The sequence below is a fragment of the Orbicella faveolata genome, unplaced genomic scaffold (assembly GCF_042242905.1).
Source record: "Orbicella faveolata isolate gen_17 unplaced genomic scaffold, um_ofav_v1 contig_4, whole genome shotgun sequence".
NCBI classification, from domain to species: domain Eukaryota; kingdom Metazoa; phylum Cnidaria; class Anthozoa; order Scleractinia; family Merulinidae; genus Orbicella; species Orbicella faveolata.
The window spans coordinates 9,783,334-9,807,723 of NW_028301569.1; the positions used below are offsets into that span (position 1 = coordinate 9,783,334).

The 24,390-nt window shown below is 38.2% G+C and overlaps 2 protein-coding genes across 6 annotated transcripts; both read left to right on the plus strand.

Moving 5' to 3' along the window:
• The first annotated feature begins 77 nt into the window (after positions 1–77).
• LOC110046186 (gamma-aminobutyric acid receptor subunit beta-3-like) lies at positions 78–12,773 on the plus strand. Of its 2 annotated transcripts, none has more exons than XM_089276017.1 (9): positions 78–1,300; positions 6,115–6,194; positions 6,353–6,417; positions 6,637–6,710; positions 7,491–7,711; positions 8,811–8,893; positions 9,906–10,040; positions 10,514–10,863; positions 11,541–12,773. In XM_089276017.1, exons 2-9 carry the CDS (start codon positions 6,121–6,123, stop codon positions 11,847–11,849), a joined length of 1,311 nt encoding a protein of 436 aa, XP_089132143.1. In that variant the 5' UTR covers positions 78–1,300; positions 6,115–6,120; the 3' UTR covers positions 11,850–12,773. The 2 variants fall into 2 exon arrangements, with proteins under 2 accessions (XP_089132143.1, XP_089132142.1); XM_089276016.1 differs by lacking the exon at positions 78–1,300 and adding an exon at positions 3,068–3,162.
• A 3,339-nt stretch (positions 12,774–16,112) lies between these two features.
• On the plus strand, positions 16,113–24,120 carry LOC110046346 (gamma-aminobutyric acid receptor subunit alpha-5-like). 4 transcript variants are annotated; one of them, XM_020752046.2, is made up of 9 exons: positions 16,113–16,199; positions 16,981–18,130; positions 19,023–19,093; positions 19,241–19,314; positions 20,090–20,310; positions 20,796–20,878; positions 21,330–21,464; positions 21,927–22,276; positions 23,159–24,120. In XM_020752046.2, the coding sequence occupies exons 2-9, from the start codon at positions 18,054–18,056 to the stop codon at positions 23,468–23,470; spliced, it is 1,323 nt and encodes a 440-aa protein (XP_020607705.2). In that variant the 5' UTR covers positions 16,113–16,199; positions 16,981–18,053; the 3' UTR covers positions 23,471–24,120. The 4 variants fall into 4 exon arrangements, with proteins under 4 accessions (XP_020607705.2, XP_089132092.1, XP_020607697.2 ...); XM_089275966.1 differs by having other exon boundaries at positions 18,049–18,130; XM_020752038.2 differs by having other exon boundaries at positions 18,049–18,130; positions 19,247–19,314.
• The last annotated feature ends 270 nt before the right edge of the window (positions 24,121–24,390 follow it).

The following is a 24,390-nucleotide window of genomic DNA, read 5'->3' on the forward strand; positions in this document are numbered from 1 at the left end:
ATACTAACGTTATCGCTTACCTCTCTACAATGGCCAGTTTGTTTGTTCCGGTGGACGGTCAACATATTCCCTTTTATTTTAACCTCTCTACAACGGCCACCACCTCACAAAGGCAACGGCAATACGCGTACCAGCTGCCAAATTAAAATAAGCTCTCTACAACGGCCAGTTAATTATTTACGAACTTAAGGGTGTATATAACATCTAAACCTGAAGAAGGCTGGTCTGGCCAGCCGAAATACTGTCTTAAACATACGTTGTGTCAGCCTTGCAGTAGTCCTTAACTTCTCATCGTTCTACTTTTCAAGTTTGACTGATTTGATCTCCTGTGAGATCCAACGTTCAATCAAGTACGATCTTCGTTCACGGCTTTGCATTTAAAAGTTTTTATTAATAAAAAACCCATTTTTTTTTATAACTTGATCCGTAACGCGCGTCGTTGGTCTCTGTTTTTTTTTTGTTTTTTTTTTCGGTGTCTATTTTATTGATATATTTTTGTTCTGCTGTTACGTGTTTACATGCTACAAAAAAGCATTTTTAAAAATAAAAATGTTGCCTTCTTCTCCGAGAAAAAGGTGTCATATTACACCCCTTCTTCACCATAACGACCACCTCACCACAGTTGCCATTTTCCTCTGTCCCCAAGGTGGCCATTGTGGAAACGTTCGACTATGGCCAAATTCGATCACTCTCCACAGTACGCGTTGCGATGAAAAATTTAACTTTATTCAAATTCATCAGCGAAATTTCCATTGCAATTTTAAAAGCACGTCAAACAGAACATTTTTTCTAGTACAATTTGTTTACTGAATACCGCTTTGACCTCTGGCAAGAAACATCATCAAGAAAACGACTTAGGCGAAATTGAAATCAATAACATCCAGGCTAAGTCTCTCAAACTGAGAAGCCAACAACGGAGAACTCTGTCCAGGTTTCAGCATATAGGAGAGAAAGGACACGAAATTTTTGATGTATTGCCAAAGCATAAAAGAGCCACCTGGGAAACTATTCAGTATAACATTAGCACAATAAAACAGGTCATTCGATATTGTATATTTTTCCTTATTTGCATTGCATGTTACATAGCACGATCTAATAGCCAATAAACACTTTGGCGAATCGTTGATAAAAACGCCCCACGAGTCGCAATAAGGTAAGCTTCGTACTGATTATTTATTCGAATGTGCCAGACAAGACTTGTCGTGTTCAGTCTATAATGAAGATATAACTCATTTTTTCGCGTTGTGCACGGCGGAATAAGAATTTCGTCTTCGCCTAAATCAGGATTGAAGAAGGAGAGGTATGGATTTTCCATTCTAACCGCATCAGTCCTACTGTTCAAAATACTAAACATAAAATGCTTACATTTCCTATAATATAAGTAAGTAATTAATTTTAATGAGAAGCCTCTGTTTTGGGGGATTTTATAAGTCCTGTAACATTCACAGAAGCCGTCAATCCATTTCTTGGAAGCGTCAGAAATTCCTATATCACTTTTTTTCTTGCCGCAATCTCTTTCAGCCAAATGCGCGTGCTCCAAAGCGCGATTTTCGAACACTTTATTACAATTTTTTGCAGCTACCAAAATGTGCTTTCAGTTCAATTCAAACTTAACCACACCTGAATTTTAAGGTAGGTTTGATCGTGAAAGGAGATTGAAATCCCAGTCACTCAGTCCTTTATTTACAGTGCGCAAAAGAGGGGTGTGTGCATGCTTTGTGATAGACAACGTTTCCATGTATATGTTGTAGTTCAATTTTACTCTTGGTGCAATTTAGCAGCTTCCTTTGTTTGAAATGCATCATAATATACTACCCGGCACACATCAAAACAAAGGTTAATACTAAATTGCACGAAGGGCCAATTGGCAGCCCCAATCAGTATAGCAAGCCTTAAGCAAAATACGTAGTCTCCATCCCTGGTCGTGGTTATCATATACCCAGTATCTAAGCACATAATATTTAGGCTTACACAAAGTATATGTACCCCCACAAATACTCGTGTGATACCATTTTGTAGCTGGTGAGAACCTCCAAACCCAACTTTCATGAAACTTTTTCTTTATCCTTAAGGCGTAAATTATTTTTACTTAAAAGGCGATCTGCATGATGGCTTCATATGAATGACTACAAGTATCAGAATTCTTCACTTTTTCTTATAATTTTCTTTCATGCTCGCTACAGCAATTGTTATTGAAACCCCCAGCGTGATTTAAAATTCTAAATAATAAAGGAGTAACGAATTCGAAATTAATCCTGGAAGTTGTAGACAAATTAAAACATCGGTTTAAGACATAGTGTTCTGTTTCAGTTGCAATAAAAATGTCAGTTTGTGTTCAATGCAATGTTTGTGTGAACAAGAGAGGGTGCGGAAATTGATTATACCTGCCTGACATGTCTTGACGCCATTTACAAGGGATTGTTCTATTATGATGATTTCAACTTACTAACCGTTTACACGACAACCCTGCGTTTTATGTTAATAAATAATCAGCAAATAACTACTCTCTGCCATTGATCAACGTCTTTAAAAATTGGCATCAACAGCTATGAAGCAGTTAATCATTTTGAGAGAAATTGTTATAAAAAAGTTAATGCGAAAGTGAAAAACTTCCAACACGTATCAGCTCTCAAATACCCCTAAACTGTTGCTTATTTAGCAGGTCTTAGTGCATAGCTTGATGTGAAACACTGAAGTATTGCATTCCATGTGCATCTCAAAAAAGAAATTGGAAGCTTGTCGGCGTGGTCAACCATGTCTTAAATAGGAGGGGGTCACAAATCTTTGTCTTCAATGAGAAGATCTTTTAAATCTCTCAAATATTCACAAATTCATGACTTGGCACTCATTTTTGGTGTTCGTATGGTTGGAGTACCACTTAGTTTTACTGTGTAAGACTCGTTAAGGTCGAAATGGGCTAAGAGCATTGAAGTGCCTTGAAAACAAAAGGCCTAGGCAATACAGAGACTCTCAAAACTTTGTTATTGTTCGCCTTCAATCATGTTGAACAGTATTGACAATAAAACTGTATGCAAATATTTTGAATGATTCCGGCGGTTAAGAACGCGCGGCTCCTTTTTGTTGTTGTTCAGTTTGGTGTTTAGACGAGTCGAATTCAGTTAGACACGTTCAAGGGGCCGGTATTCCTCGAGGACTGTTTTGGTAAGATCCAGCTCTTTAACCTTATATATAAAGCTAACATAATCGTTTGAAACCCAAATAATTTGTCAATAATGTGCGTGCTAACGGAATTTTGATATTTGAATCGAAGCACACAAAGTAATACTCTAATTGAAAGCGCACCTCAGATCGGCGCTATGCCACTCCGACTGTTGACTGTTCATTTTCCCACCTGTGTCTCATTCGACAGTTTTCAGTTTGTCGCAGGAGGTAGTATTTTGGCCTGTTTGTCCGCTTCTTTTATACGAGTCATTTATTTGACGATCTCAGCTTGTGTCGCTTTTCTGGGGATTCCGTTAGACAATAACTTATAACGTCAGTGTCCACATATTCTTTTGACGGCGAGCTTACATGAATGATCTCTACCTCAAACGACCAACGTCTTTCAAATACTTCTCAAACTGCTTGCATCATTTGATAGGGCTTGATGCTGAAAGAATTGAGTCAACTGGATTTACCCGGTAAATTTTGTTTTCAAGAGATTGGCATGGCTAGAAGTGAGACAGTCTTGAGGGTATTCCAGAGTATACCCAAAAATTAGATGGTGAAACTATTCAATATGATTAAGTTGTTACTCTAAAGTATAAATTAGCTGAATTAGCAGGAATTTTAGCCAAAAGTAAGCTTATGACGTACAAAATGAGTGATATTTCCCGACACGATCTTTTAATATCTGACACGATTAACGATTGCCGTTAGAGAACGTATATGACTAGATTTCGACTGAATGCAATGTTTACAATACGGAGACAACCTAAAACGAGAAAATGCAGCGGGGTACGTACCAGTGTATTATAAAAGAACTTATTTCAGACCTGAGGGAAAAATGCTGAGAGGAGGCCAGCATGTGTAATTATTACGAAATAGCTTATAAATACAGAAAGAAACGTGATCAACATACATATAAAAAACTCTATCAAAGTTAACAAGTTGAGATATGCTGTAAATTTCATATTAGAATGAATTTGTCTTTTTCTTCGGTGCTAATAGTGTTTGTGTGACTTAACATCATACGAATGATATAAGTAAAAGCGGCTACGGACTTATTGGGGGTCTTATTGCGGTCATATATACCGGGCCACGCGTTTCGTATACAGTTCAATGACTAAACATAAAGATTACATTGCTAAGATTCCTTATCAGTGCTACCACAATAACATAAAGCTTAATAGGTCGGTTCAACTTAACTACTAAGGCTGCAAATAACCTTTCATATATGAATAATCAATTGCCTACGACAATTCGTCCTCTACGCGCTCAAACACGTTCTCAGACGAAATTCTTTGCACCAGCAGGGTCTGATATTGGAAGAGGTAAAACATCGTGTGCGTGTAGAGTCCATAATTACTCGTGTCAGCACTTATCATCTCTAAGTTGATGAATTGTGCAGAAAATTTATTGTGTTAATTACTAAGTGCTTCAACTGGTCACTGAAGCAAAACCACAGTTTTTTGTCTAAGAAGCAGTCTCGTTTCCCTTAACCAGCGGTCGGAAAACGAGAGCTCTGGGAGCAACCAGTTCAGGCGTGCGCCATAGATGCAGACTGCGCAGTGAAACCGGATAGGCAGAATCACCAGAATTCGGTTATTTCAAAATGGTTGCTCCCAGAGTTCTCGTTTTCCGACCACTGGTCAAGGGGAACGAAGACTGGGAACGAGATTGTCTAAGAAGTTGTTCTCGCTACTGTATAGGCTGGTACAATCGCGCATGCGTTATTTCTAAACTTTTGATACCTGAGATAACCCAGTATTCATGTACCACAATCCAAGTCTGTGGTTGGTTCAATTTTTGTAATCAAAAACGTCGAACGTCACTGGATTTGTATTGAATTCCTTAAAAGGGCTCAGTCTCGGCATTTTGAGTTACTTTGGCCACGTACAAAACTACATTTAAATTGAAGGAAACCTAAAAAGATTAGTTTACTAAGATAGAAAAACACCAAAGAGATAACAATAAACCATAAAGGAACAACGATCGTTAAGGGTGGAGAAGATTAGCACGGATTGCAATCGAGGAACTTAAAAATTTAGTTCAAACATTTCCAAGCTGCTCAAACCATGACGAAGCTAGTTTAATTGCGTAGCCATTCATTTGGATTAACCCCTTTCAGTGAACTGTCAGCAAAGTTTCCTTTTTTGCTAATTTAAGAATTATCACCAACCTTAACAATCTCATAATTAAAAACATGACCTTCCCTAAACTAGAATAGTTATGATTGAATAAATATTAATTGCGCCTGCATAAATAGCTCGGGATTTTTTTTTTTTTTTTTTTTTTTTTTCTAGTCTTACATCTTTACTCTATCGCCATTCTCTTCTCGATTTTGTTGTCGGAAAAACTCCAATACAATTTCCAAATTCTTTTTGGTGATAAAAATGCTTATTTAAATTTTGATACCACTGTACTAAACAAACGAAACGATTTCAAGTTCATAGACCTCATGGCTAGCATTATTGTCAACGCAGGGTGAAAAAGCAAAATAAAATTAACTCCCCGTCAATATATACCTCAGTGTAGCAATTAGTTTACTTATAAAGCATTCATATTTCAATTTATAAAGCTGCCGCGATGACGATTTCCTATTAACTCTTTTATTTTTGAAAAGGCTGCATCATCCTTTTGACAACCTAACAAAACTATTTCTCAAAAGATTATGTCACAAAGCACAGCTTTAGTTTTATTGCATTTAAACGATGTCTTTTCTCCTCCGAAATTTATTGAACTTTTTCACGATCATCAAAATGCTTGTTGGAGTGTATATTACTTATTTAGCAAAGATCTTTACAGACCAAAGATAGTCGGTTGAAAATCGTAATATAATTAGTAGAACCCCTCTAGCTTTTCCCCAAGTGACATCCTTAACAAACTTGACGAGGAGGCAGAAATTGTGTCTGAGATTAAATTTAGCTTCTAAATATGTAACTGCCTTTCTAGGGAACAATGAAATATTTTTCGTCACAGAGTCCTTTACTCCTCATCAAGGTCACTCTTCTGTTAACAGCATGCCCTGGATTGTAAGTATATTTTAAATTTTAGCTTGTGTGGATAGTTAAAGTATTTTAATTTCATTTTCAATCCTGAGTTGAAACTCTTTTGCTTAATTTGCCAAGCCTTTAAGAGTACACCATCGTAAAACTTAACAAACGCTTTGAATTGCTTCTTACATGTACAGATCTAATGGCAACGTGATTTCAAAGCTTTTCGCCGACTACGACAAAGCCTTAAGACCTGATTTTGGTGAGTACAGATCTTGCATTCAATATAGGCAACTTCTATCATTTGTTTCGACTAAGTTGCAGCTGATTAAAATGCATATGACTGCTGCGGGTAAATTTCTCACACAAGGTTGATTAAAACTACCAATAGAACTTACTATCGAGACTTTGACAGAATTCTCTATTTATCAGTAATAAAGAATGCATTGAAGAAGTGAAAGTTTATTTTTTTTTTTTTGAGAAAGCGGCAAGCCTACGGTCGTGCAATGTTCTTTGACTGTCGAATCTTTTGGCAACATTGAAGAGGCTAATATGGTATGTATATATGTATCATTTTATCGTTTTCAGATCCCTAAATTGATTTCTTTCATGATAAATTTTATTCTCAATTAACGGTAATATTCGCATTACTGACGAACGATTACAATTTTCATTGCGAGAAATCTCGCTTTAATTTGAAGAAAGAAGTAAGTAAACCTCATGGACCAGCACGCGAATTTAACACGTGACTGAAACATAGGCGAAGTAGCCTGCAGTAAAGGCAACTTAGCCGGGGGAATGCGAATTACACCTCGCTATCAACCTGGCGCCTCACGCTCGTTTTATTATCGCTCTCGGCGCTCCTTCCCGCCAAACCACCTGCTATGCAATTTGCGACGATGCGACTTTTAATTGAGGCAAAAGAAAACAGAAATTTGAGAGAATTTCATAAATAACCTCTTAGTGACACTAAGCTGAAGATCTGATACCATTAAGAGCTGGAAAGTTTCCATTTGTGAAAGTTAGGTTTGTTGATCTGTCATATATACCTGTCATAATGATACCTTAACTCGTTTTAAATTCAATTCAACGTTCATATCACTTCAGACTGCAATGTGGTGTTGTGTCCAAAGGCAGTCGCGGTAATTTAGAACTACAGAGTAATATCTAGCTTTCCCATGGAAACGATGTGATTTTATTATTATTATTATTATTATTATTATTATTATTATTATTATTATTATCATCATCATCATCATCATTATCAGCAGCAGCAGCAGTAGTAGTAGTTGTAGTAGTTTTATTTTTATTCTTACTTTATTTTATTTTATTTAGGAGTACAGGGTGTACGCCTATTTCCACCAGCACTGGACAGATTCACGTCTGGCCGGAAAACTAAACCGTACCATTACCATAAAAGGAGGTGACATCGACAACATTTGGGTCCCAGATCCCTACTGTTATAACGCACGTGAATCAAACATGATGATGCCAGACGAAGAAACCCACAGCAACGTCAAAATAGATTCCAATGGCAAGATAACATACAGCAGAGGGTGAGGTTTAAACTTTTCCATGAAACCAATGCTTTCGCAAAAATAATGGTTTTTTTGCTTGGTTAAGCTGGCACCTCAAACACATTAATAATTCACCGAGTTTAAACAAAGGCAATCATTAACTTGACGGTGTTTGGATATCTGATCTCAATTAGCATCGATTTTATTTCTCCGTTATCTCCTTAGTTTTAGTTTTGATTGAGAATATATATCAAACACTCAAGCCGGACAATGTTTGACCACATTTCCAAACACCTCGAAGTTCGTCAAAAATACTTCCCTGTGCGTCAACACTCTTGCCGGTATTTAGATATGTGGTTCAACACGGTCTTTCGTGTTTAATATTACTGCATTTTACCACAACTAGATCGATGATACTGATAAAGAACAGTTTAAGTATACTTAGATTATTTGCCAAGGAACAAATTGACATACACGTCACGTAGACATAAGTTGTCAAGGAAACGTTAAAGAGAGCAAGGGAAGTTTGGCTTTATTAAGGAAGATAACTGGAAAATATCTTTATTTTTTGTCCAGTGGACCAAACTGGCATCTTGGGAATGCGTTAAACAATTTATGAAAATTGGTGCACAACCACCTTAAATTCCGAAGCGAAGTTGTCTCAAAAAATTGCCATAGTGTGTAAATCTCTAGTTCATGTACACTTGAGTTTGTGAGCGTACTCAAGAAGACTTTCATTTTTTAATTATATTTATTTACTGCATTACTTTTTGCAATGTGGCTTGACCTGTTACGATCACGGCCACCGATTTCTATTACATAGTTTGATTGATTTAAGATTACACCTAGTACTTTTATGTTGTCTGTGTTTTTGTTTAAACTATGTTGTATCAGGGCTTTATTTATAAATAATGCTAAATTGAATGCCCCTGAATAAATAGAGTGGTTTTCATTTGAGTGTCGTAAAACCAAAACCAAACCAATACCTTACCAATTACACTGCTCAGCCAATCTCAAACCGTAGTAAAACCAAAACCTGATCACTTTCGACACTCAACTGAAAACCACTCTATTGATCTAGATAAAATAAAAGTAAAGACTAACATTTACCATTAGTTTCACGTCACGCTTATCACAGGATAAGTTTGCTCGCCTCGTGCATTATGGACTTGGAGGATTTCCCTCTGGACTCACAGAAGTGTTCTCTTAAGTTTGGAAGTTGTAAGTGATACCACGGACCTTATTAAAATGCTAGTTTATTCTCTTGATCAGGTAATGATTAATTCTGTCTAATCAGTCTTCTCAGACCTCTTTCCTCCGCAGAGGCTTACTAGGGGTTACCGTGTAGGGGTACCTACAGGGGCAAAGCACCACGGAAGAGGCCTCTGCGGAGGAGAGAGTTGCCAGACTGTAGGCCGGGAGACAAACGGACCCTCTAAACACATGTCAAATGTGCCAGTTGCCTTACAGGAGTGGTCAACTTTGTCGATCATGGTGTAGTAATGGCTGGATCAATACTGACGGTTTTTACCAGACGTCAACAAACTTCTGAAATCAAAGCTGTAAAATCAAATACCTTACACATCCAACCATTAATCTCTATGCCAAGTAAGGTATCGACTCAAAACATTTAGGAACTTGTTATCTCTGGTTGAAGTGTTTATGAACTGTAACAAAATGATATTCACATGGAGAAAGAGAGAGAGAGTCTTGAACGGAAAGCCTATGATATGGATAGTAAAATCTACCTTAAGTTACTTCTTGAACAATTCCTTTCCATAAAATCTTGTAATTTTCAGAAATTTTATTCGCAATAACTCAGTATGAGATACACTGCAAACCAGATGTAGGTATTTCTGTTTATTCTATATTTTTTCCCTGAGCAATCACAGTTTTTCCTACACTGACGAACACCAAGAGATTATGATTTAAAAGAACACATCCCCCATACATGGGCCTCTTCCAATGATAATCTTTTTCAAATTTTTTTTTTTTTCAATCTAAGTTTAGCCCGTGGTCACACTGCGAGGCTATTTTAGAAGAGACACCTGATTGGTCAAAGTCTTATGAAGACCCATCCGCAGCTGACTTCAGGCCTCAGACTCAAACAAGTACTTGGCTAATATAAAATTCAATGAGAAACCTGGCTGATGACCATTAAGAATCCCATTCTATTTTGAAATAATTACAGTGCATCTACAGAAACTGAGCTTGTTTGTGTTTCCATACGCAGACGGACATACTACTGAGGACGTGATTTTCATGTGGGTTCCTGGAAAGACTGAAGTTTCCGTTGAACACAAAGAAATGGCTCAGTTTGAATACAAAGGCTCCAAATTAGAATCAGACATAGATATGTTTGCCTCAGGTCAGTTAAAACACTTGTGGCATAACTCCCTTCCCGCTATCACTACCACTTTTCCATACCTTCAATTTGATTTTTATTCATTCATTCGTCAAACCGTTTGGCCCTATATCCATTTATTACATCCATTTTGAAATCACTGGTGATCTTTGCAATCTGACAGGTTTTAGGCAGTGCAACTTCTTCTAAATGGCATTTTTTCCAAACCCATGAGAATAGAAAACAAAACCAGATTTCAAGGCTCGTTTTGTTTTCTGTTTTGAGATGTAAAAGCGTTTCCAGTTTTGATTTTTTAACAAACGTGCTACTGGATCGATAAAATACTGGTACTGACCAAAATCCTGTTTTGAACGATCAAATTGTGCGATTTCAAAATGGATGTAATAAGGTGGCAATTGGACTTCTTGGTTCACCGACTTCCTTATTTGCGCTCCACCCTACTTATACTTCTGATTAATATAAACATTTTCCTTTAGGGAATTATTCAACTATGACAGCAACATTCTCATTTGAACGACGCATCGGCTATTACCTTATTCAAGTCTACTTTCCAGACATATTTGTTGTAGTCCTAAGCTGGATTGTCTTCTGGATGGACAAAGATGACATGGGAAATAGAATGACCCTGGGAATCACCTCCATTTTAACCATTATGTTTCTTCTTGGATCTCTCAATGGTAACTTGCCTAAAGTCAGCTACCCAAAGGCTCTCGATTGGTATCTGCTGGTGTCATTCAGTTTTGTGTTTCTGACGTTAATTGAATGCACGATCGTGTTTCTCTTTGAATCGAGCGCCAAACAAGACGAGGAACAGATTAAGTTTACGGTAATTAAATTACTTTCACCTTCTCAAGCTGTTACATTTCCTAGTATCAGCGACCAAGATGTTTTCATTTTTGAAACCGCTGTGCTTAATTTTTTAATGTATGACGGATTAGGGGTTGGGGACCAAACTCCTCCCTTCGGTCCCTCCTGTAAGTCTGCGATTGGTACACCCTCGATCAGAAAGAAAAGATGTGAGGCATACATAACCAATGTTATGCAAATAAGTTCGTACCAGTGTAGTGTTCACAATATATTTGTATAGATCTGTTATCAGACCTCCAAAAACAAGATTGCTTTTAATTTTGTGTCATATCGAGAAAAAAAAATTTCAGTGGTGAAATATGTGAGATGGGTGCTTGCAATCCTTATAATCATAGTTATATCAATCGTGAATCGATTTTGGAAATGCATGTATGGTCTTGGGCCCAGCTCAAACGTTCAATTTCACATGAGACGAACTAAACTGAGGGAATTAAGTTCATGTTTTTCGATCTAAATTCGAATAAAGCTCGACGTTTGACCCAACAGTCGAGCTTTACCCATTTCGATCGACTCAAATTGTCTCATGTCAAGTTCGACGTTTGACCTGGGCCTTAGTCTTATTCGTTAATAGACAGGTTTACTGCGAAAGCAACATTTTGTGCACTCAGTAATTTTACGTTTTTGTTCTTACTCCAGAAACACGACGTTCCTCTCATGACGAGGATATCCACATCAGTAAAATGCGCAGTTGGCTCGAAGGCAGAAACCAGAACTACTTCAGATGACGTGTACGGCGGAGTACCCGATAATGACCTTGAAAGGGTTTACCGCGCGGCCAAAGCTAACAAAGCAGTGGTGGATGACATGTCACTCCATAACAAAAGGGACGCCAAAAACAAAAAGAGGGAGAGGATTGCTGACAAAATAGACAAGGCATCACGTGTCTTGTTTCCACTGGCCTTTGTTGTCTACAACGTCGCCTATTGGGTCTACTTCAGTAAATGATAGGCTGAATTCAGAGCACGGAGTCAGACAGATCCTGACTACCGTAGGAATCAGGAACTGTTCTCTTTAATTTTGAGGCGCGTTCCACACTAAGCCGGAGAATTTGAAAACGCAGCTTTATTTCTACGGTTAGACCTACCGTCCACACTAATCCGTCACGAAAACGGAGCTTTTCGAAAACGATGACGTCACGACAAGCATGTGAATTCCATGGCCGAGTTTCCTAGACACAGATCCAAAGTGACCAGTGATTGTTGCGTTTTCGAATTTCTCTGGCGTAGTGTGAACAGAAAACATTTGATGCGTTTTCAGAGTGAAAAGCGGTTTTCAAATTTATCCGGTGTAATGTGGATAGGGGGCTCTGATAACCTGAGAAAAAACATTTCTACACCTGCAGCTCAATCTAGTGACCAGGACCCATTTGGTAACTGCTAGAGCATTTGGTAACTGCTAGTTAGAGCAACCAGTCTTAGTCTTTATTACATTTACAATACTTTACCCAGTGTTTCAATTTGTAACTCTATCTGACATTTTACCTTTACGAATTACTACTATTGATATCTATAATTAACAAAAGTTTTTGAAATACTCCTAACCAAAGTCCATAGAAAACGAACAATGTGTATAGTTGTGTGCACATTCACTAACAGCGAAAATGTGTTTCCTTAATAACAGTGTTCGGATCGTTTCTTCAGCATTTTTTGATATCTATTATGGCTTCATTGAAACTGTAACTTGGTAGCGGCGCGCAACTTGGAGTAGGTGAAAGTTGTCCTTACGTTCAACTCATTTGTTGCTAAGCAACACTTAATCACGAGGGGTAGTCATTGACAAGAACAAGTCGCTTCCAGCTTAGTTTATTTTTCATTCCTGCAGGAATTGTGGTAGTTATTGAACATCAGAATAAAAGTCACTATAAGAGCACTGTTTGTTTCACTTTAACTGAGCTACTACGCGCGCTCTCATTGGTCGATAGGTGTGTTTAGATGAGAGTATGTAAACATGGTTGTGACGTTTAAGATTCCCGCGTATTTTTGAGAATTAATTTTATAAAAGCAATAGAGCACTTTTTCCATGTTGACATGGCCTCATCTAAACACTCGGGGGCTTGGCAGAATTCTCGAAAGTTAGGCAAACCTGAGACGTAGTCTCAGGTTTGCATAACTGTCTGGAATTCTCCCAACCCTCTTCGTGTTTAGATGAGGCCTTATAAACAACGATAAAGTACTCCATTACTACATATTGTTCAAAAAATGTGCTGTAGTCACATAAGAAATCAGTTGGGACATCACGCTAACCGTATATTGGAATGGGTGTGAGTGAGTGAGTGAGTGAGTGAGAACTTTATTAAAGTGTCAAAAAACCTTATAGCCTGGGAATAAAAACACCATATTAATTAGGGGACACTGCTAAAAAACTATACTAATACTAATATTAATACAATAATAAATGACTTGAAGGGCATTATGTGCAGCATAGGATGCAGCCGTTACAGCCGGTGTCCGTTAAGCGAGTTATATCCCTTTTGCGAAGATAGTTTGTAAAAGCCTGCAGTGTCTTGGCTGATCTGTCAGCCATAGACAGTTTGCTCCATAATTTGGGTCCTACATAACGCAAAGAGTGTTTCCCATAAGTAACAGTGTTGTAACTAGGAGTAGAAAAATCTGATTGTCTCAGGTTGTATGCAGAAATATGCTCGTTAAAAATGTTACAGATGCTATTAGGACATAGTCTATGTTTAACGTTATACATGAGAATACAGATGTCTCGTAAGCGCCTGTTCGCTAGAGTTGGAAACTTGGCTCTCTCCAGTAGCTGAGTATAGCTAGCATGCTTGTCCTTGTAAACGGCCCTCAAGCGCCTTTCCTGTAGTCGTTCAAGTTTACGTGCATCGCTAGCTCTGCAGAAGTGCCACACTAGGTGACAATAAGTAAGGTAAGGTAGTACAGCTGACTTGTATAACTGAAGTTTGGCCTTAGTGGGGATTAAATTCCTTAGTCGCATTAGTACGCCGATTCTCTGACTTGCCTTTATGCAGGCTGAGCTAACTTGTTCCGAAAAATTCAGTTTGGAGTCAATAGTTACCCCTAAAAGTTTAAGAGTATCTGCGGTCTGAATTTTCTGATTGTTAGTATAGATCACTGTACTAGTGCCTGAGTCAGTTGTCTTGCTGCAGCCGATGTTGAACGTCTGATATTTCTTTAGGTTTCCGGCCAGCAAGTTGGACTCGTACCACTTTGTTGCCTGATCCACACTTTCCCTAAGCTTGGATGTCACCTCCACTAGATCATGACCACTGTGGTAGATTTGGTGATCGTCAGCGTACATAGATGGTCTGGTTGCTATGCACAAGGGGAGGTCGTTCTGAAAAATGTTCCATAGTAACGGCCCCAGGGCAGAGCCCTGGGGACAGCCTCGGATCACAAACCTGTACGAACTGACTTGGTTGCCCATTTTGACACGATTGTGTCAATATGGGGCTTAAAGTATTCTTCAGTAAGCAATATCAGCGATATGGTATGTTAGTATTTGACTGTCAAGTAAAATTTGATTGAAAATAAAGGCAAAGAGGGTTAAAAGCATCTTAAAGCGATAAGGAACAGATCAGAATCGTCGATCCAAGAAATACTTTACTCGGCCTCGCTGGGCTTGTAGCTGGCAGCACCGATTTACTGGCTGAAAAGCAGTTCAAGTTCCAAAGTAAACCTAATGGCTCTATTTAAATGATCCTGCGGCCTTAAGCTGATATCTCTGTAAGTGGTTCGAATACGAAGTGTTTGGTTTTCAGCTAAAATCCCTGGGCGTCGCCATGTTTACTTTATGGTAATTTATGACGTCATTGCGCTCTCAGAGATCTCAAGATTTCTCACTGTAACTGAACGTATTCATCTGGAATGTGAATTATAAACGAGTAGAAGCACTTTTATATCTCTAGATTTACGAAATGCTGTATTTCAAAAACCGTCCAAGCAAGAAATGGATTTGCAGCGCAGCGTTGGTCATATTTAGGGGATTACTCGTTCGTGCCGCTGATCATGTCATGCGCAAACATGTGTTTTAACAGGATTATCTGGAGGATAACTGTTTCTCAATCTCCAAGTTGAGGTGTATGCCTCGAAATGCTCGAAATTTCAGCTTCACGAACTCGCTATGTTGGTTAATGCAGTGTTAAAAAGTTCAGTTTGATGAAAAGCTGAGTGTTTCACTTGCAAACAAATTGCAATAGCACGAGCTTCTTCGGGAACTAACAACTTTGTTCGATCATTACTTGACTGACTGGCTGACTGAGAGACCGACCCACCGACCCACCGACCGACAGACAGACATACAGACAGACAGAGAGACAGACAGACAGATACGCAGTGAAACCTGTATTAAGCGGACACCCTTGGGACACTCACTATTGTCCGCTTACAGGGTGTGTGCTATAGGCAGGTTCTAATACATTGTGCAATGATAGTTAATTATTAACCTTTTTGTAATACAATGTAACAAAGTGTAAGATCAATGACTACTCATAGCACAATGTCCAGTCAGTCAATGCATCAATCTGGAATGATCTTCTTGGCTTTAAAACGACATCGCTGAGCAATGTTAAAGGAGTCTTGAGTTGAGCTTTTAGAGGTAAAAAGCCTTTGAAGTGTCCTCTTATTGAGTTTTTGGGCAACAAAATGGCTTAATATTGGTGTCCGTATCCGCTTAACAGAGGTGTCCGCTGAATGCTGGTTTATTTTACAGTAAATGTGGGAAGAAAATTTTGGGAGTCAAGCTGGTGTCCACTTGAAAGAGGGTGTCCGCTTAAAGGTTTCACTGTAGACGAACAGAAAGACAGACAGGCAGACAGGCAGACTGAGAGACAAATAGACAGACAGACAGACATATAGAAAGATATAGCATTTAGAAAGAACGGCACAACGGTAAAGACGGGTTGTGTTATAACTTTTAAATTAAACGCTGGCTTGTTCGAAGCCGTAATCTAGCGCCGTGGATCAGCTAATTTGATTCTATACAATCGTTTCTGTAGTTAAAATTAGTTCGGTTGGTAAGCCACTTCAATTCTTTTTTAAAACATGATTATTATATCAAAATGTGTTTTTAACTTAAAAGTTAAAAAAATAATAATCTTGTTTACATTGGTCCGTTTATCTATTAGTTTTTATTTTCCTGGCAAACTGACAGCTACCCGTCATGAATGAATACGAGGGTCCACAAATGAGTATTTCAGAAAATGCAAATAAGTGCCCATGAGGCTCTTTAGCAAATCAATGAAGCACAAAATATTTTAATTAAAAGATCCATTTTCGCGACGTGTCCAGACAAGCTGTCGTACGTACATCTCCACGTATTCTGGTGAGTTTGGCATTATCTAATTCATGCCTTATCCTCTAGTACAGTCTTGTGCTCTACTTATCTAGTCGACATAACGTTTTTTAAACGTCAGCGTGATCACAGAAACGAAAGCGTTTCGGTGATTGCATGCAATGTTTCGTGATTGACGCAGATGTCAACACCGCTTTAACAGTCACTTGAGTTCCATTCCCTCTTCTGCCCTCATACCAAAAGTCCCTCCCTTAGTTAATAAAGCTTGTTTACTGATGTTGCTGCTTCAAATTATGGAATCAGATGCGTTTTTCACATGAAAGCTGTTTCTGATTAGCCGTCACCCTCTACTGACCTTCTTTTAAATTATCACGAGCCAGCTTTGCCATAGACACCGGAATCACGAATGCTGCGGCTCAGGGTCGTTTAACAACATAAGATGACAAAATTCTTTAGAAGTATGTCAATCAGCCATATGTGAAAAACGTAAGCCTCGAATAATTATTGATATGATGTGACCAAGGACTTGTTTTTCAAACTATATTGCATAGTTAAACTTTGAGCTAAGTTTTGATAAAAGGACACAAATACACCCGTAATAGAAGGGTACTACACTTGCGAAAAGTACAAGTAAAAGAGCAAGCAAGAGTATTCCACCAAGTTGCTTGGACTTATTAGTCTTTCCATCTTCGATCCGTTTGCATGTCAAACGCTCAGCAAGTTAGCTAAAACACCCCGAAGCTCAAGTTGTAAGGAATTCAAATACGAAAATAATTATCCTTTCCCTTAAACGTTGCCACTTTGGTTTCAGGTAGTGGGTGGCAAGCAGTGAACACCTTCACTCTCATTCAGGACACAAGAGCACCCTCAAAATTACTTAAATAATCCTAGAATTTAAACAGCAACAGCGTCACACTTAAGTTAATATTTACAGGCATTTGTCGGCGTTTTACGATTGAATATATTTGGGACAGTAGGATGCCATCGGCAGACAAGAGTCTGAATTTCCAATCGATAATGTTTACTCGAGGCCTGGTTCTGAAAGTTACAAAGAGAATTATCAGTATATAAGAAATGACAACTGTTCTTGACATTAATTGAATTAAACATCTGTACCAAATACTTGCATTTGGTTTATACAGCTAGCGAACAATGGAAAATTCACAAAGGGGAATATTACAAATGTTTCTACCGTTAGTCATGTTTAAACAATTAGATACTCCTTCCACTGATTTTGTCATGCGTAAACAGTGCTTCGACAATTGGATTATTTGAAGTGCCACTTGCTCTTCCTTAATCGAGTCCGTGTTTTGTTTGCTTAAAGTGTTTTGCTTACCTCTAGAGTCAGCCATATTGACTCTAAACGCTTAAATTTATTTGTTAACTTTCAATATTGCTCCTAATGGGAGTTATACACTGTTAAACCGCAAACATTCTAATATCTATGCTCAGATCTCAGGGCTTAGTTATGATCGATCATTTTCTTTGCTTATCCCGGAAAATGAAAATCCAAAGTTTACAGTAGCAGTCTGAACCTTTCATCACTCTGCATTCCACTATTCTAGGTTCCTGTGTCAGACCACCCGGTTACCAGTGAGCATAAGAGAAAACCGATTTTACAGAATGTTGCCCTCGTTGTCTGATACAAATTGAGCATATTAACCTTGGCTTTACGTATAAATGACGTTTTCAGGTCGATCGATATCCATGCATGGCTACCATACCAGCCCTGAAGCAATCTCTCCTCGCTACACAGCTACAATAATTGTCACCCGTATTCGATTGTTACCCCGCAATTGCAATTCTGGTAGTCGTTAACTTCACATTTAGTTCGTAGAAAGTTTAGACCCTAACTATTGTTTTTCACTTATTTTTTTAGCAAATATGAAACTTCATCCCACACAGAGGCTTTTATTCCAGACATACGTTTTAATAATCTATCTGCTAGTACTTCCTAGAATGTAAGTATCAGTAGTCTGTCTACAGACTTTCTGTTTTGTCCTGAGTTCATCGATATCGCAAGCTTAGCCAGCTATTAACCCTGCGAGTGGGACATTAACGAGCCAAAACGCAAGGGGGTGGGCTGGGGAAAGACAAATATAGAGGGTCTGTGGACTTCTTATGAGAAGCATCCCTCGTGCGCTCGAAGGAAAATAACTCGCAGCAAAAAAGGTAAACGTCTGGACAGACTAAAGTATCAGTATTTTCTTGATTATTTGGACGATATTCAAAGTCAACCCGTTTTGGTCTTAAACTATAGAGAATTTGCTCTAATTATACCAATCCAAAATCTAGGACCTAAATATATATAGTTGATAATTATCTGACTCAGATTGAAGGTATGACACCATAAAAACAGTTGATTGGGCTAGTAACTAAAAACAGACGACAGGAATGATTTGTTGCTGAATTCACTTCCACGTGCAGTGAAATCACTCGAGCATTGAACTCTTGACATTGTTTGTATAGAGTTTAGTGACTGCATGTCAAATGAGGGTACATCTTATTAACAGAAGTATCCCTATTTAGCACTTTTTATAAGCTAAAAACGCTATTCTTGTACATTGTTTCATGAAGCGCCTTTATTTAGTTATAGTCACCAAAACTATTTAAAAAAATATTTTAAAAAAGTAAAGTTCTAGTAGGGATCCTTGCTGTGAAAATATTCATTTAACTCTTGCCTTTTGTTAGTTAGTTTGTTTGTTAGTCTTCGCTGTTCTTTCTTTAAAAAACTACCTGATGTAGTCCTTTAAATATATCGTATTTATGAGCTAGTCTGATACAAGTGTGTGCTCATTGTGCCACAGATTAAATGTAATTTTGAGTATTATTTCCATTAATTACTTCCAATAGTACAGCTGGTGATAACGGAGTGATTTCAACACTTTTCTCCGGCTACGACAAAGTCACCAGACCAGACTTTGGTAAGTGTGGAAGGGTCATGACATAGAAGTCAGTCGGATTTGAGTAACGCCTTGCTGCTTATACAGAAGAGTAATTTAACTAATTTTTTTTATGTCAAATCGTGTCTGAAGCAAAATGGTTTTCTTTCATTTTTTCTCATTTTCTAGTAAAAGGTAATCCCACAACCATTTTTACAAGTATCTATGTGGAATCGTTTGGAAACATAGAAGAGGCCAATATGGTATGGATAATGATTTCATCTCCCGACGTATGCGTATGGGAACACTCCTTCTTCTCACGAACGAATCAATATGAACCTGACAAATTCGAACACACTTAAGAGAAGATACTGGGGAAACGTTTCCACCCTATTGAAAAGGGTTGCTAGTTCTGTCATGTTAGCCAACCCACATCAAGGGCGCCCTTTGATAATCAAACGGTGTCTCAAACTTGGGAAAAGGATTTAGTGACACAGTAACAGAAACTAGAAAGTTCCATTTAGTCTTCGTCATTATCTGTTTCTTCTAGGAATGGTTGGGGGTTGGGGGGGGGGGGGGGAGGATATTTGGGCTGCCTTGAGGCTGCAGTTAAAATGTCGACATCATTGGAGTGCATGAGCTGATTGGTTTGATACATAGGGAAATTTTTTTAAAGATTAAGATATTTTTGATGCAGAGGTACGTTACAAATGATGCAAGGTGAGAAAGAACTTGTTAAGTTGCAAGATTTCTTTCTGTAGTTTGCTCGTACCAGCCGTCACTAGAAGTGTAAAATCAAAACTGAATGCAAAGCTGGTAGCCTGGTAGTTCAAGCCTTCTGCCTTAGTGCATGTACCTGCCTTACATTCAGGGCCCGGGATTTAGAGCTGTCCCTCTACTATTCACACGTTTCTTTCTTTTTTCTGTCACTAACTTAAGACAATACCAGAGGCTGCAACATCAGAGAGCATGTATAGCATTCGACGTCATTTCCAGTGATAGTAACATTACTGATCTTTATGTCTGCTTAATCATTAGGAATTCAAAGTGTACAGTTATTTTCGACAAATGTGGAAAGATTCACGCCTGGCAGGGAAGCTCAACAGTACATTTACCATAAAAGGAGGTGAGATCGACAACATTTGGGTCCCTGATCCTTTCTGTTACAACGCACGTGAAACCAACATGGTCATGCCAAACGAAGAAATCCATAACTTCGTGCACATTCAACCAAGTGGAGATATCATATACAGCAAAGGGTGAGTTGAAAAGTGAAGTGGTTAATCTTGGCCTAAGAACGTTAAGAGTTGAGGATATTTAAGCCATCATCATCCTGTGTCCATGGAGCGTCGCGTTAACATGCAAGCTCTACTATATTTGGACCAAAATTGTTGAATCGATAACAGAATGTTATGGTGAAATGCTTCCAATAATGTAGATATTTTTTTATAACAAGAAACAAATAGACCCTCGGTCATAATTACTGATAAACAAAAAAAAAAAAAAAAAAGAGGAACAAATGCCATTGCTACTTTATACTTCGTGGTCTTTCGTTCTGAGCAAACTACTTTGCTTTAACAGCCACGCCTCTCTCCGCCTAAGATTATTCATGGCTGCTAGCAAATTGTGGAATCTCGATAGAGGCTACTGTATTACTCTGCTCATGTATGTTGAAATCCACTTATACGATGATACGACGATATCCTTGTTTACAACGCTCACTTTTAAGTCATGTTTTTCACAGGGTAACTCTGGTGGCTTCTTGTGTTATGGATCTGAGGCATTTTCCATTGGATTCTCAAGAGTGCTCACTGAAGTTTGGAAGTTGTAAGTGTCATTGCAAAGAAGTGTTGAACAAATAGGAGGAGAACATTTGTGTAACTGGCAATACAATGAATAAATGTGTGGTAGCTTAGGGCTTACAAGTAAGATAATAATAATAATAATAATAATAATAATAATAATAATTTCTAGCGCATTACATTAAAAAATCTCAATGCTCTTACAGAATAAAAATGAGAAAAACGATAACGAAACCAATATAAGGAAAATATATTAAATTACAATGGATGATAAAATACTAAAATTCATTAAATACTAAAATACATCATAAGATACTAAAATTCATTCCGTCAAACACCCTTGAGAATTTTCATCTTATTAGCTTTACATGAGGACGTTTCAGGTCATTTTTACCAATTTGATTACAAAGAAAATTCTTAAAGTTGCAGTTAAAGATGGTTCTCTTGACAGCTATTCTTTATTTTAAATTCCACAGATGCATATTCCACTAGAGACATTATATATGAGTGGGTCCCTGAAGCAACTGAAGTTGTTGTTGGAAACACAGAAATGGCTCAATTTGAATACAAAGGCTCCAAGTTGTCAAAAGAATTGGAGGTCTTTAGTGTGGGTAAGTAATCAGATTAGATGTGTTGCATATAAACTGTTATTTATTTCAATTGTTATTAAAGTTTTGAATTGCTCTGTGCGCCTCCTCCTGACTGTGTCAACTCCTCCTGACTCCTCCTGTTTGGTGCAAAAGCGGCTACAGGCCATTTAATTTCTTGTCTTATGGCTTTTGAGCTTTTACCCAAAGATGGCAATTTGTTTTTTGTTGAGCTATCCTAATGTCAATCTGCTGTTTTCAGTCGTTTTTAAGGCTATTTGATAACACTATTATTTCAAATATGGCCTAAGAAGTAATTGTGAATCCTGCACACAGTTTTGCATCCCTTGGCCTGGTCGGCTGCATGAAACTCTTGCCCGTAATTTTTACATAAATGGTAAAGTGTGAGTTTGAGCCTTAAACCGCGTAATTACATTAGACTTGATCTTTGCTTAAACACTGCGTGTTGTTCTTTACCTCGCACAGGGAATTTCTCCACAATAACAGCTACGTTTTCATTCCAGCGGCGCATTGGCTACTTTCTTATTCAAGTCTACTTCCCAAACATTTTCGTTGTGATGCTAAGCTGGATTGTTTTCTGGATGGAAAGAGATGATATTGGAAACAGAATGGCTCTTGGAATCACCACCATCTTAACCATTATGTTTCTCCTTGGATCTCTCAATGGTAACTTGCCGAAAGTCAGTTATCCGAAAGCGCTGGACTGGTATCTACTGGTGTCATTCTGCTTTGTGTTTCTGTCCTTGATTGAATGCATGATCGTGTATGTATTTACAGTGAGCGCCAAACAAGACAAGGAGCAAATTAAATTGAAGGTAAACTCTGTGAGTTAAAATCTATCGATTGTAGTCGTTGAATTAAAATCTATCGATGGCCTCATGGTTAGTTCGCTCTCCTGCGGATCGAGCGGTCTGAGTTCGATCCCTGGCCGGGACATTGCATTGTGCTCTTGGGCAAGACACTCTACTCTCACAGTGCCTCTCTCCGCCCAGGTGTGTAAATGGGTACCGGCCAATTTAATGCTGGGGGTTATCCTACGATGGACTAGCATCCCATCCGGGAAAACCAAAAAAAAGAACATGGATGGCTAGGGCTGGAGGAGACTGGGACAAAAAAATATTAAAAGCCTAACGAAAGTCCAACAGAACTGACAAATTTCGGGTAAACGAGATTTTAGGGGTCCAAAAATCTTACAATGGCTAAAGTATAATCGAGTGCAACGATTATGAAAGCAGCCGTACGCAGGTACGATCCATAGGAAATCACTTAAATTGTTTGTTCACTCAATTCAATTCAAACTTTTGGGCCCGCAAAATGAAAGCAAGAAAATGGAAAGGAGTGAAAATGAAATAACTTTGCTGTAGACTTCAGTGAAATAACTTTACGAGAACGTACGTATATGCCACTGTTTTAACCTTTGCCAAGCCCCGTCTATTAGAAATGATATCAAGCTTTCTTAATTTCGCTTGCTAATCATTTTTATACCCCAACAAAGCTGAAGAACTTCAAAAAAATGTCTTGATTACAAATATTTGAAGCATGAAAATACTTGATTTTTCAAAGTAGTGTTGTGTTTCATTGTCAGTTTCAACATTCATCAGTTGAAATATGAAATGAGCTTTCATTATTAAAAGTGTTCTTGTAGGTTGTAATTAACCTTTACGAAATGTAATTCTAGTTGCGCATTTTTGTTGTAGAAAGACAAAATTCCTCTTTCGGAAAGAGTCACCGCATCGTTTAAATCAGTGATTGGCTCAAAGAATGACGTCAGCTCTCCCTCTGCCAATGGCGAGGTTCATGGAGTGCCAAATATGGGATCTGAAGATGACCTTGAAATGGTTTACAGAGCTACCAAGGCAAACAAGGCCGTGGTGGATGACGGGCCACCGGATGACAACAATGGAAACAAAAAGATGTCAAAGATAGCTGACGTAATTGACCAGGCGTCACGTGTGTTGTTTCCTCTGGTCTTCCTGTGCTATAATATTTTCTATTGGACTTACTACTAACGGGAGTTGCGGAATGGGTTTGGCCAGGTTCGTACCCTGGCGGGTTGAGCAGGGCCTCGCTTGCAACGGAAGCAGCGAAACTAATGAGATGGAACTTTTTCAAAAAATAATAATGTTTCCAAGCTAGATGTTGTCCGCTCAAGAAAATCTAAAAAGGGATATTGAAGAGTAGTCCTTTTGTCATATAATCGGAGTTGGCTTGCTTCAATCTTTTTTTAATTTTTTTTTTTTTCTTTTGTTGAAATATCTCTGCCTACGCGAGGGCACACAAGGGTAATAGTTTTTACATACACCTCGCAAAACCGGGCCCTTGTCGTGCCCATTATACTACTACCACAGACTTAAGTAAGCGTCCGAAGCTTTAGGTCACTAGGCTCGTAAAAACTTGCGTATGGCTGCAGAGGCTGCAGAAACTTTTTTAGATACAATCCTGTAATCCTTTTATATAAAATATTTTCGCTTAATTGTAAACAAGTTCTTCACGAAAACAACAAAACGTTTGAGTTTATCAAATATGTTTCGACAGAAACTTCTGTCACCCTTGTCTGCAACTATCAAGACCCGTTGCAAACAAGCTCTAAAATGAAAGCTAGTTAGCCGTGTAAAACAAAGTGCGCTGGGAAAAATAAAATTTGATCGTATGTAGCGAAGTTTTTAAAAGTGTTAATTCTAATACGTGTATACTTGACAGTCAGGGAGTTCCGTTGTGCACGAAACAAGTGTTCGCCTATATTTCTTCTTACTGTACCACGTTTAGTAGTTAGCAAAATAAGTGTGACCGGACTGTTTATTTTCATCTTTGAGTTTGTTGTAGTTCTTTGTTATAACTTACAACGGAAAGTGATAGAAAAACATGCCAAGCAACTGATCAATGAGCTAACTTATATGTTTAATTTTCATCAATTGCGCATAATTTCAAT